Raw genomic sequence first — 13,478 nt, 5'->3', positions numbered from 1 at the left:
GCTCTGCATATTCTAAAACTTTAAATGCAATCATAAAATATCAATTTTTATCAATTTGGTACAAGATATGTCAATAAATAAAAATTTCAGTTAGGAATAAAATACCTATATTTTTCATAATACTGAAAATTGTTATTATGGAAAGTTGTTCAGAATTAAAAACGATGTGTCAATATGCAATTACACTTTTATGCAATTTTTTTACATAATACCTCGTATAATATTGATAAAATATAATATTTTATATTTGCATATTAAGTGTTGCATGTAAGACCATGCACAGCTATTTATGACGAATAACTTTCTTCATAAAATTAATAATAAATCAGTTATCATAAATAATAAGTGAAAATTTAATGATGTTCGGTATAATTAATTTGAAACAATATAAAAAAAATTTTCGATTAGAAGGATATAATTACATATTGGAACATAGTTTTTAATTCCAAACAACTTTCTTTATAAAAATTTTCGATATTGTGAAATATAAAGGTACTTTACTCTTGAGTGAAATTCATATTTTTTGACATACCTCGTACAAAATTAACAAAATTTGATATTTGATGGTTGCATCTTATGTTATATACGATGCAGAGTATTTTATAAAGAATAACTTTTTTTCGTACAACTGATATTAAAAAAGTTATCAATAGGTTCCTAGTTACGCAGACATACTGTATAAGAGCTAAAAAAAAATTTTTGTTGAACATTTATTATTTTTGAAGCTTATTATTAAATTAATTTTAGGTAAGTTTTACAGAAAAAAGTTTTGATCACTCTGTATATACATTTTTTCAGCTGGTAATTTTCGGTTTTTGTATTACATTTTTGTTATCTTTCTTAGTTTTCTCAAAAAGAAATTGTTTATTTCATTTTTAATCTAAAATAATTCAGTGTTTTTTAAAGACTTACATCCTAGGCTTTGAAAAAATATTAAAAAAATTGTATTAGATTTATTCAAACTTGAGTAATACCGTCTTAAAATGGTGGGAATTCTGTAGAACTACGAAGTTTTCAAAAATTACATTTTTTGAGACAGCGTATTATTTGAATTAAATTTTTGAGATTTTTTTTGAATGAAACATCGTTTAGTAAGATGATTGAGAGGTAAGTTGTGCAAATTTGAGAGCTTTGTAAGTAAAATTGTATTAGTTACACATTTTTAAATCATTTTTAAACAAAATTCATATAAGTCTCACTTTCCGCCCAGACCGTACTTATGTCCATACATTTTATTTCTTTTTGTTACAACCATAAGATAGCTTATTTTATCTTCTTTCATGTCCAATTTGTAAAATTTCTTTTGATCCATTAGTTAAAGAATTACATTAAAAAAACTCAACCGTGTACTTCTTCCAACGCTAGTTTACATTGCGCCAATGTGTGTGAGAAGGGTGACTTTAGCGTTATAAATAAAAAATTACAGAAGCTAGAGATTTAATTTTAGAAAAATCTTTATATAAGGTTTTTTTTGTAAAATTTTCTGAATTTTTCAATGGTCAAGTCAGTTTTTTTCTAAAAATTATATTTCCGGAGTTATTTAAAAAACATCTAACTTCGCTGTTCATTTGTTTAATAAAAAATGAAGCACCCACTTCTCGAGTAGAACTTTTTGATATGTTGTTTATTAAACATTTCTTAATGAAATTACAAAAAGTTTCATCTTGTTTGATTTTTTCCGAAGTGAAAATCTAAATGCACTCCCCTATTTATTTATACGTCCATGCTTTGTACAGATCTTTTGTAGTTAATTTCAAGATTATTTGATTTTGAAATCAAAAAAATAGCAAATTTTCGAAGTATTTTAGTAGTGGTCTGCTGAGAACAATGATAAACGCAAATTAAAATACGAAATATCTGACTGTTAACTTGCTACAATGGAGAAAGGCTTTAAAAATAGAAGAAGAATAGTTACAAATGTTAACCTAAGATTTCAAAATTTGGCATTTTGTGAAAAAGTAAACTTGAGTAAAGTCAGTAAACAAAAATATTTTCAAAATAATGTCTGGTTCACGAAATCTTCCACAAAGTAAAGAAGCGCTCTTAAAGTCTTATCGAACTCGATTAAAGGATGATGTCAAAAGCATGCTCGAAAACTTTGAAGGTATAGTAAATGATGATTACTTTGTTTCAATTATATTTACAAAGCTCAACAGGCCTTGAAGGTCTAGAGCTAAAAATACAATTAATATAATACTTATTATATCAAGTGGTGTGGCTTCTTGTCCAAACATGCTCCTTGTTTACTAGGTAATTGACTTATTATTCTCCTCCATTCATGAGTTTCTGATATATCTTCCTGGACACTGTCAAACCATCTTTGTCTGAGTCTTCCTTTCATTTTTTTTCTTGATTGAGACCCGTTTTAGGATCATCTTTGGCATCCTCTTCCTTTCCATTCTCATCACATGTCTTATCCTTCTCACTTTCTGTGCCTTTATGAAGCTACTGAAGCTTAGTTCTTTATACAGTTCCTCTAGCGCCCTGTTTGTTTGTCACATTCAACTCTCCACCCAGTGACGGTTTAAGGCATCATGGGGCCCTAGGCGGCCATAAGAAGTAGGTCCCTTATTAGCGACCATTTACTTAAAACAAATTTACAGATATTTATGTTGTTTTGGGAAGTAGTTACTCCCAAAATAAATTACGACAATGTAAAAAAGATCATTTATCTTTTTTTTACATTTCGCAACAACTTCTCATTAATAGTCCATAGCTAATATGCCAAAGAAAAAAAGGGATATTGTGTCGATATGTGATGTTGCCCTGGGTATGAGTGCCACCCCTTCGTGGGTGAAAAAACATACATTCAAAATAAATGCGGAAATGGATAGAAAAAGAATTAATTCTAAGTAACTTTTGTTCTATCGAGTTTTTTCACTAAATTAATACTTTTCGAGTTATTTGCGAGTGAATATGTTTATTGTTCAACAAAAACAAACACGTTTTTAGACGGTTTTTCGCAAATATCTCCAAAATTAAGTATTTTATCGAAAAAATATTCTTAGAAAAAATATAGCGTATACAAAATTTTAAAAAATGGTGTATGTATGAAGTATGGAGACCTAGTATAAGCAGAACTGGAGCTAATGAAAAGTAGATTCTTATTCGACAAATTCCAAATGAAATATTTCAACGTAAATAACCAAAAAATGAAGCACTTTTCGGTGAAAAATCATCATAGCTTTTTTAAAGTGTTAAAAAAGTTTTATTTTTGTTTTTTTTTAACAAGTTTCTAGTATCAAAATTAAGCAAGTAAAGCTTAAAATAATGTTGATTCCCTTTTTGGCAAAAAAATCTTGAAAATTTATGAAAATCTTGAAAAAACTTAGTAAAGTAAGTAAAACTTAATATACTTAAAGTATATTATTTATATGATCCGTAAGTTTCACCGGTTCACAGTGCAAGTTTCAAAACATTGGGATTTAAAGTAAAACAAATTTTTTGAAATTAAAAAAAATGTCTTTTTTTTTAAATAACTTAAAAATTATTAGTAGTACCAAAAATCTTAACGAGTAAAAAAATGTAGGTTTTGCTTTTCTGAATATTTCAGATTTTTGCTTTTTTGGAAGATAAAAATTGGTTAAGATAATTGGTTAGAGAATTTTTCATTTATTAAAAATTAATAAATGAAAATAGTTTCTATTCTTGTGGGATCGGTACTCACCGGAGGGACCGCAGATGTTCGGATACAATTAGCGTCTCTTTGCAAAAACAATGACGACTTTGCTAATTAACAAGACATTTACTCAACACACAATTAGTTGTTGTCGAGGCATTAAGCCAAATAAAAAAAATTGCATACACTTGTGATTAGTGACTAGTTCAAGCCTTTTCTACTACAGCCCCTTTATAAATAAGCATTGATAAAACTCACAGAGCATATAAACAATACATAAGTAAAGTAGCTTGTGAAGCGGTAAGGGTTAATTTCATTTGGGATGCTAATTAGGGGGTTTTTTCAGTTGTTTTTACCCAAAAAATGGGATCAACTTTAGTCTGAGCGTATCTTGCTTACTTTTTATGCTAGAATTTTTTTTAACAAGAATAATGCTTTTTTTAATAGTTAAACAAGTATGATGAGTTTTCCATGAAAAGTGCTTAATTTTTTGATTATTTCACGTTGAAATATTCGATTTGGAATTTGACGAATAAGAACCTACTTTTCATTAGCTACAACTCTGCTTCTACTGGGTCTACAGACTGCACACATACACCATTTTTACAATTTTTTAAAAGCTATATTTTTGCTAAGAATATTTTCGATAAAATACTTATTTTTTGGGTTATTTGCGAAAAACCGTCTAAAAACGTGTTAGTTTTTGTTGAAAAATGAAGATATTCACTTGCAAATAACTCAAAATGTATTGACTTGATGAAAAAACCCTATTGAACAAAAGTTGCTTAGAATTAGTCAGTTTGTCTACTTCCGGACGTATTTTGACGATATATTTTTTTACCCACGAGAAGGGGTAGACTCAACTGTAGAGCAAAAACGCACATTGGCACCATATCACTTTTTTTTGACATGTTAGCTATGCTTATACCAAATTTCATGTCAATCCAAGCTCTTGTTTCAAATCCAAAGGTTCTTTAAAATCCAGAGGTTTTGCAATATTTTACCGTGAGTGAATGGACTATAAGGCCCATCGGTGGGTAGAAATTAAAAAAAAAGTACATACCATACTAAAATAATTACCAGCTTCTAAGCAAACTTTGCTTGCAAAATTAATTACCAAATCGAGGGAATGATTAGAACATGGAATATAAAAATGCCTTTGAAGATAACTGCTTAATTTGTCTTGAAGTCGGTTGTATTTTCCTGATATTTGACAGAAGACAAAGCAAAAAACTGAGTTTGATTGGAAATCATAACTTAACCATTCTCTTTTTTGTTGTCTCAGTTAGCCCTATTTAATTGTTTTAACATTTTATTTTTTTTTAAATTACTCCTTAAATAATTCAATATTAATTAATGGATTTGTGTGGGATGCGGGCCCCATCAAGTGCCCGGGCCCTAGGCGGCCGCCTAGTCCGCCTAATGGTTAATCCGGCACTGTCTCCACCGTGTTTTTACCTCCATATATAGCTCTGAGCATTTTCCTTTCCCATCTTTCCAGTTTCTCAGTATTTGCTTTTTTCATTATCCATACCTATCTAATAAGATTATAAAAAGTATCAAGCAGTGAAAGCTGGAGTATTTCTGACATGTAATGAGAGGTCCCAAATATAGGTTGCTGCAAAATATTATGCTAGGAAAAATAGCAGGCAAATGCAGTCCAGGAAGAAGAAGAACCTCATGGTTGAAGAAATTGTGAGATTGGTATTATGTTGATACAAGCATGCTATTTAGGGTGGCAGTGAATAAAATTAAGATAGCTATGATGGTAACCAATGTTTTAAAAGAACATGCTACATGAAGAAGAAGATACTTCACTACCATACGTCACTGTGGGCCTTATTACCGTTTTATATATCCTTAGCGTTGTTTTTCTTAATAATATATTTGAATATCATCAGTGGTATTAGACTTGACATCTTTTTATTTACCTTTGCCAGTTTGGCATTCAGTTCCCATTCTTCCTGACCTTTCTTGTCTGTAGTAAACCCTATATCGACGGTTTATAAAGATACCGACGCAAATGCTAATTTGTACTTTCCAGTAATAGCGGTTGAAAGAAAAAATTTAAAGTCTGTTTTGGCAAAAATGCCCTATTACAGGCAATGTTTAATTTATTGAATTAATTTTTTGTATTTGATTATATTTTTTTATTATTTACCAGTAGAGGGCGAAAAATTAAGAAAAATCTTCAAATTTAGTAAAAAAATTGCAGTTGCGCCGTTATCTCATTAAAAATGCACCCTAAAAACGTTAAAAAATATAGTGAATGTAAAGATTTAGTGACGCATCTGCAATGAGGGTCATTATATTTAATTAAAAGCGTTAAACAGCAGAGGGATTTTTGAAAATATAGTGACACTTCAACCAATACAACATTTTAATCACCAGAGTTTCTCACTGAAATTTTATGCACATTTGACGGAAGGTACAAACTGGCACTATCTTTTTCACAAAATGTCTCCGATCCACGCCAAAATTTTACAAGCCTAACATTTCACCGCCTCCTGTCGGTATATTTTTAAAGTTAACAGAATTGTCATTGTCATATAAAAATAGAGCAAGAAATTACGAAAATTTTGATACCAAAAGCTAAAAAATCGATTTTTTGCAGTTACGTCGGTATCTTTATAAACCGTCGAGATGTGTTAAGCAATACATATTAATAAATTAATATTAAATGTTAAAAATGCACACAACAATTTGCTGGATCTGATTTTCATCGACGATGGCGAAGCTAAGATATCAACAGCAGAGATAGTCCTACTTCCTTTGGATATTCATCATCCACCTGTATCTTTTGAATTTAAGTGTGAATCATGTGTTAACAACCCTGGACTGACTGGTGACGCTTTTTATAGAGATTTCCATGAGATGAACGTCCTAGATGTTACAAGTTTTCCTCTTGATGATATGATCAGTATTTTTTACGATATTATATACTTAACAACAATCAATTATTGATCTATGTTCCTGTTAAAAAGTATTCAGCAAAGAAATTTCCGGTGTGGTTTTCTCCAGATCTCAAAGTTACAATTATTCAGAAAAAGAAAGTTCACAAAGAATATCTGAGAACTAAATCCCCCACTCTCTTTAACAAGTTTTCTGCATTAAGGGCTCAATGTAGATTTAAAACAACATACGCTTAAAACAACAATGTTATCGTGATTACATTGCATTAACTGAATCATCTCTCAGGGATAATATTAGAAATTTTTGGAAATTTGTTAGTAATAAAAATAGCAAACCTAATGTACCATCAGTTGTACACTATAATAATATCACTGGTTCTAGTGGTACAGAAATTGTTAATTTGTTTGCTGAATACTTTTCAAAAAGATAAAAAATATCAAGGCAGGCTTTTCAAAAACTTATAGTGATAGAGATTGTGTTTTGCAGGATAATATTTTAGATTCTAGTGACATCAACTTATCACAATTTACTATATCTCAATTTGGCATTTCTATTTCGTCTATATATGAAAAACTTTCCATCTTAGATAGCAACAAGAGGCCAGGTCCAGATGGTCTTCCACCTTCTTTTCTTAAACACTTAAACTTTTTACTTTGTAGACCTCTTTTTCACATTTTTAACCTGACATTAAAGACAGGGATGTTCCCAGCCTACTGGAAAACTAGCTTTATAACCCCAATACTAAAATCTGGAGATAAGTCTCAAGTGAACAATTATCGTCCTATTAGCATTCTGAGCTGTATTCCCAAAGTTTTTGAGAGTCTTGTTTGTGACTATTTGTCAGCAAGTTTAGCCGCTCCACTGAACTTTATTTATTGACATTTACCGACTTCCTTGTGGAATCTCTTGAAGGTGGCTTCCAGGTTCATGCTGTATACACAGACTTTACAAAGGCGTTTGACGGGGTAAATCACAAGATTTTAATCAATAAGTTGAGAGGTCTGGGTATCCAGGGTGAACTTTTAGAATGGTTGTTATCCTACCTATCTGAAAGAATACAAATAGTACATGTTCAGGGTTTTCAATCGTTTGAAATTAGGGTACCTTCAGGAGTGCCACAAGGGTCACCTCTGGGACCCCTTCTATTCAATATCTATGTTAATGATATTGCCTCCTGTTTCCACTCTGCTTTTTTCCTAATGTTTGCTGATGATTTAAAATTATATTTGAAAATCAAGAATGATGGTGACTATCAAAAATTACAATCTGACTTGGATCGGTTGAGCTATTGGTGTGATAGCAACAGAATGGAACTTAATGTTAAAAAGTGTCACTTAATGGTTTTTGGTCGAAATAGAACTCCTACAAATCATATATATACTATTAAAGATTGTCCTTTAGACTCTGTATCTCAGATAAAAGACCTAGGTGTTGTGCTCGATTCCAGCTTATCCTACATCCCCCATATCTCATCTATTGTCTCAAAATCACTTCTTTTAGGGTTTATCAAACATTGTGCTAAAGACTTTCTAAATACCATCCATAAAAATATTGTATTCACTTATATATTCATATTCACTTGTGAGACGTCACCTAGATTACTGTTCATGTGTTTGGTCTCCACACTATAACACCCATGTTCAAGCTATTGAGAGATTTCAGCACAAGTTCTTAAGATTTGTTGCATTTAAACAAAACCAGAGGGTTGATGAAATTAACTATTCTGATATGGAAAAGTCTCTCAACATAACCTCTCTTCAAATCCGACGCATGCATAAGGATCTCACAATGTTTTATAATATACTACACTCCAATAATTTTGGTCCTCAACTATTGGAGAAAATTAGCATCCATGTTCCCAGTAGACAAACAAGGCTAAATCAACCCTTTTGCGTTAGATACCATCGCACAAACTATGGACACAACTCCTTCATGTCTAGAACAACTAGGTTTGCTAACCAATGTACGGAAAGTTTAGATTGTTATATTTTTCCAAAGGAATTTAAAGCTCAGCTTAAAAACTGTGTGTGATAACTTAATGTCCTTGTTTTCTGTACATTTTTTGTTAATGTTTGTTATTTAATGTTCCTACTTTGTATGATTAAAATTTTTAAATTTACTGTAGAGTAGGTTAAAAGTCTCATGTGATTAATGTTTCTACTGTATTTTAATTGGGTGATTGCCCGTTGATAAATAAAATAAAATTAAAATAAATATTTTTTAGAGATTGTTAAACTCTCCAAAGGAGAACACGATACACAACTATCCAGGATGACACAATGTGAGCAAGATACTTATGAGATGCATGTACGAGCTGCTAATATAGTAAGGGCAGGAGAATCTCTTATGAAATTAGTATCAGATATCAAACAGTACCTGATATTAAATGATTTTCCTTCTGTCAATGAAGCCATTACACACAACTCAAAAGTTTTTAGGTAAGAGCATGCAGAATTTACATATAGTGTAGGAAACAAAGGTTGAACCTTGCAAAATGGACACAAGTCCGGTTTTATTTTTTTTCTGGTATATCAAGGGGTGCTTATTATAAGACTAACTTTTTCTGAAAAAAATTCGCCCCGGAACCTCCCTTTTCACCCCTTTAAAGGGGGTAATTTGTGGTTTTTGCGGAAAGTAGCCCTTCCTGTAACTTTTACCAAAAATTTCTTTTATAGAAATATGAAGAGGACTATATTTTCTACGATTTATTTCCAACACCATCTCTCTTTCATCCACCGTTTAGCGGGGGTGGCGCCCTAAAGTTGACAAGTTTTTAAAAAAGATGTTTTTAAAAAAAATATATTTTTCCCTAACTGTAACGGAAATGAAGAAGAAATCATGAGGCAATTATTCACAAATAGTTGACTGATTTTTTGGTATAGGTTTCACTTAAGGATAATTGCCCTTTTTTTAATTACAGGGTGTTACATTTTAAAAAACCTCTTTTTATACCATCTGAACCGTTTATGCTAGAGTAAAAAGACTTTCAGCGATTACCCATGTACTGGTGCTATTTACAAATTTGTATAATGCACCCCTATTTTTTCCCCGGAACCACCCCAAAAAAAAAGAAGAATTAATAAATACATTGATTTTCTTGGAATCCTTCACACACAATGCCCTTTATTAATATGCTTCATATATCATTTTGTGGACGTTATTATTACCCATACATGGACACCAAAAGCAATTTCCTAGTGCAACCCCTGTAGCAAAAAAGAATAAATAAAATGGGGGGTTGAAAATTTTTTTTTGTTTTTTGCTTTTTGATCCATATGAGCATATGCTTCATCAATAGTGCTTTTCAAAAATATATATGGTTATTGCAACATCTCTGCGAAAACCACCCCTATCCTTGAAAATATACTGCAGAAACTACCCCTATCCCTTGGCGAGCATGTTTTTACGATTTTCTCATTACCTATGTATTCTTTTTAAACAAAACTTATACAAGGTTAAAGACCACTATTTACTCTAAAAATTATGTCCTATTCATTTTTTCGTATAAGCAACCGTTACGGCACAGTGGCGCCGTAAACCTCATATATGCTTTGGCGGGCTCCAGTTTTTGTTTTTTTTTTTTCGTCATCTGTTCGTTTTATTGATAAAGTACTTATGCAAAATAAAACAACACAGTGTAACCTACAAATTATGACTTATGCACATTTTACATTCTTTGCTCCTCAAAGCCACAGTGGTGGCCCAAAATAAATTTTTGCATATATTCGCCACCTACATGCATTTTATTGCATTAATGCTACCTTAACAGCACAATATTTACCCTTAGGTGGTCGCTACGCAGTGGCGGATCCAGGGAGGGGTAATGGGGGTGATCACCTCCCCCCCCCTCTCAAACCAAGTGATATTATATTCAAAGATTATAAAAATATTTATTTATTTTTATAGAAATTTAACCAATTGGCACCCCCCTCTTAACGATGCTGGATCCGCCACTGTCGCTAAAGCATAAAAAGTCATTCTTATAAAAATAATATTAATATAATATAAGTATTTCTATAAAAATAAATGAATATTTTTATAATCTTCAAATATAATATCACTAGGTTTGAGAGGGGTGGGGGTGATCGCCCCCATCGCCCCTCCCTGGATCCGCCACTGCTTAGCGACCACTTAGGGGTGAATATTGTGCTATTAAGGTAGCATTAACGCAATAAAATGCGTGTAGGTGGCGAAAATATGAAAAAATTTATTTTGGGCCACCACTGTAGCTTTGGGGAGCAAAGAATGTAAAATGTGCATAGGTCGTGATTTGTAGGTTACACTCTGTTGTTTTATTTTACATAAGTACTTTAGCAATAAAACAAACAGATGACGAAAAAATAAACAAAAACTGGAGCCCGTCAAAGCATATATGAGGTTTACGGCGCCACTGTGCCGTAACGGTTGCTTAAACGAAAAAAATGAATAGGACCTAATATTTAGAGTAAATAGTGGTCTTTAACCTTGTATAAGTTTTGTTTAAAAAAATGAATAGGTAATGAGAAAATCGTAAAAACATGCTGGATAAGGTATAGGGGTAGTTTCTGCAGTATATTTTCAAGGATAGGGGTGGTTTGCGCAGGGATGTTGCAATAACCATATATATTTTTGAAAAGCACTATTGATGAAGCATATGCCCATATGGATCAAAAAGCAAAAAACAAAAAAAAATTTTCAACCCCCCATTTTATTTATTGTTTTTGGCTACAGGGGTTGCACTAGGAAATCGCTTTTAGTGTCCATGCATGGGTACTAATAACTTGCACAAAATGATATATGAAGCATATTAATGAAGGGCATTGTGTGTGAAGGATTCCAAGAAAATCACTTTATTTATTAATTCTTCTTTTTTTTTGGATGGTTTCGGGGAAAAAATGGGGGTGCATTATACAAATTTGTAAATAACACCAGTACATGGGTAATCGCTGAAAGTCTTTTTACTCTAGCATAAACGGTTCAGATGGTATAAAAAGGGGTTTTTTAAAATGTAACACCCTGTAATTAAAAAAAGGGCAATTACCCTTAAGTGAAACCTATACCAAAAAATCAATCATCTATTTGTGAATAATCTCCGCAGCCTTTCTTTTTAATTTCCGTTACAGTTAGGGAAAAATATATATTTTTTAAAAACATCTTTTTTAAAAACTTGTCAACTTTGGGGCGCCACCCTTGTTAAACGGTGGATGATAGAGAGATGTTGTCGGAAATAAATTGTAGAAAATATAGTCCTCTTCATATTTCTATAAAAGAAATTTTTTGTAAAAGGTACAGGAAGGGCTACGTTCTGCAAAAACCATAAATTACCCCCTTTAAAGGGGTGAAAAGGGGGGTTCCGGGGCGAAATTTTTTCAGAAAAAGTTAGTCTTATAATAAGCACCCCTTGATATGCCAGAAAAAAAATAAAACCGGACTTGTGTCCATTTTGCAAGGTTCAACCTCTGTTTCCTACACTAATATAAAATCTAGGAAATCTTACAAATTTTGAATAGATTATGAATATACAGGAATGGGTCCAAGTTCCTGGAGGCCTTCCTGACAGCTTTTGTATGGATTTTGTACCTCGATATCAATATTTAATTTATTATTAGTTATTATATCATATATTAATGTTGCATATAACCCAATACTAAATAAAAAAACTTTTTGAATGTTGATTTATTATGAAAATTGCTATTTTTTTTAAGTAAAGTGTCAATAATGTTGTTTTTCTTATTTATATGATACTTGTTTATAAACATTGTAAAGTTAATAGACTGGATAAGAGCTTTTAATACTAACTTTATTTTTTAGATCTAAGCAAACTGAATGTGACCAAAAATTAATGTCTTTGAGGGATGATATGGCTGCTGATCTTTACGACCTTGAAGAAGAATACTATAGCAGTATAAATAAATAATGATAGAGTTTAAGAATTATATTAAATTATTATTTATTAGGAATAAACTTGTAAGTTTCTTTGAACCTGTCATGTAGTGCGTTTATAGTATGGTTAACACTTGCTGAATGATGCAGACATTGAACAGATCGATAGAACATTTTAAGTATTCCAACAAGGAGCTTCTGTCTTGAATTGAGATATTTTGTAAATTTGTCATACTCCAGAAACACATTAACTCGAATACTTAAAATAGTAATTACAGAATAATAGATGAAGCTAGGACAAATAATCCCGGACAAAAAATCCCCACAAATTATCCCTGGACAAAAAATCCCCAAGAAATATTTGCTGCCGAATAGTTCTCTAAAAAGTTTTTCCGTGAATGCAATTGACGCAAATGTTTTTCAGCCTCAGTGCATGAGAGTTATAGATAGCAATCGCCATGAAACCTCTTTTCGGCACCAAAATAATGAATAGCAATTAAAATTAAGCATGAATTGTAATTTCGATTACCAGATTTCGAATTCCAATTCCATCTCGAAAACTTCAAATTTTACATGACAGAGTGTCTTTTTCAAAAATCCTGTAAGATATGGGGAATGAGCTAAGGCTGTGGGAATCATGTTGTAATTATTCGCTTAAATATTTTGCTCACTCTGCTTTGAATAACTATGTTCCAAACATCGCGTATTCGTGATGATAACTGCTGGTCTTGAAAACGATAATATTGATTGTAATGCAAAAAAACCTGTTCCTTTTTGTAAATTTAACGTCAAAAATATTTAGTCATCATCATCATCAATGTCATTATAACTCTTCGAGAGTCTTTGCCACGTTTACTATTGCGTTCCATGTTTGTCGGTCCTGTGCCACTATTTCCCATTGTCTCACTCCCATTTTCTCCAGATCTTCTCTCACTGCATCTTCCCACCTTTTTCTATGCCACCCTACAGACCTTCTCCCATCTGGCCTCTCCCCGAGCAGCTATATCTGGTTTGATTTTTGGATAAATTTTTCGCATGATATATTCTAAAAAACAGCGTTTGGCATTTTCCCCCTATTCTAGCT

The 13,478-nt window shown here is 31.8% G+C and overlaps 1 protein-coding gene across 1 annotated transcript; it reads left to right on the top strand.

Annotated features, from left to right (window-relative positions):
- The first annotated feature begins 1,836 nt into the window (after nt 1–1,836).
- Nucleotides 1,837–12,475, top strand: LOC114326163 (mediator of RNA polymerase II transcription subunit 22). Its single transcript, XM_050654004.1, has 3 exons — nt 1,837–2,104; nt 8,757–8,970; nt 12,323–12,475. The coding sequence occupies exons 1-3, from the start codon at nt 2,002–2,004 to the stop codon at nt 12,426–12,428; spliced, it is 423 nt and encodes a 140-aa protein (XP_050509961.1). The 5' UTR covers nt 1,837–2,001; the 3' UTR covers nt 12,429–12,475.
- Nucleotides 12,476–13,478: the final 1,003 nt, after the last annotated feature.

This window comes from Diabrotica virgifera, chromosome 6, assembly GCF_917563875.1.
Source record: "Diabrotica virgifera virgifera chromosome 6, PGI_DIABVI_V3a".
In the NCBI taxonomy this organism is placed as follows: domain Eukaryota; kingdom Metazoa; phylum Arthropoda; class Insecta; order Coleoptera; family Chrysomelidae; genus Diabrotica; species Diabrotica virgifera.
The sequence above is the reverse complement of the archived record's forward strand: the minus strand, read 5'-3'. Positions and strand labels throughout refer to the sequence as shown.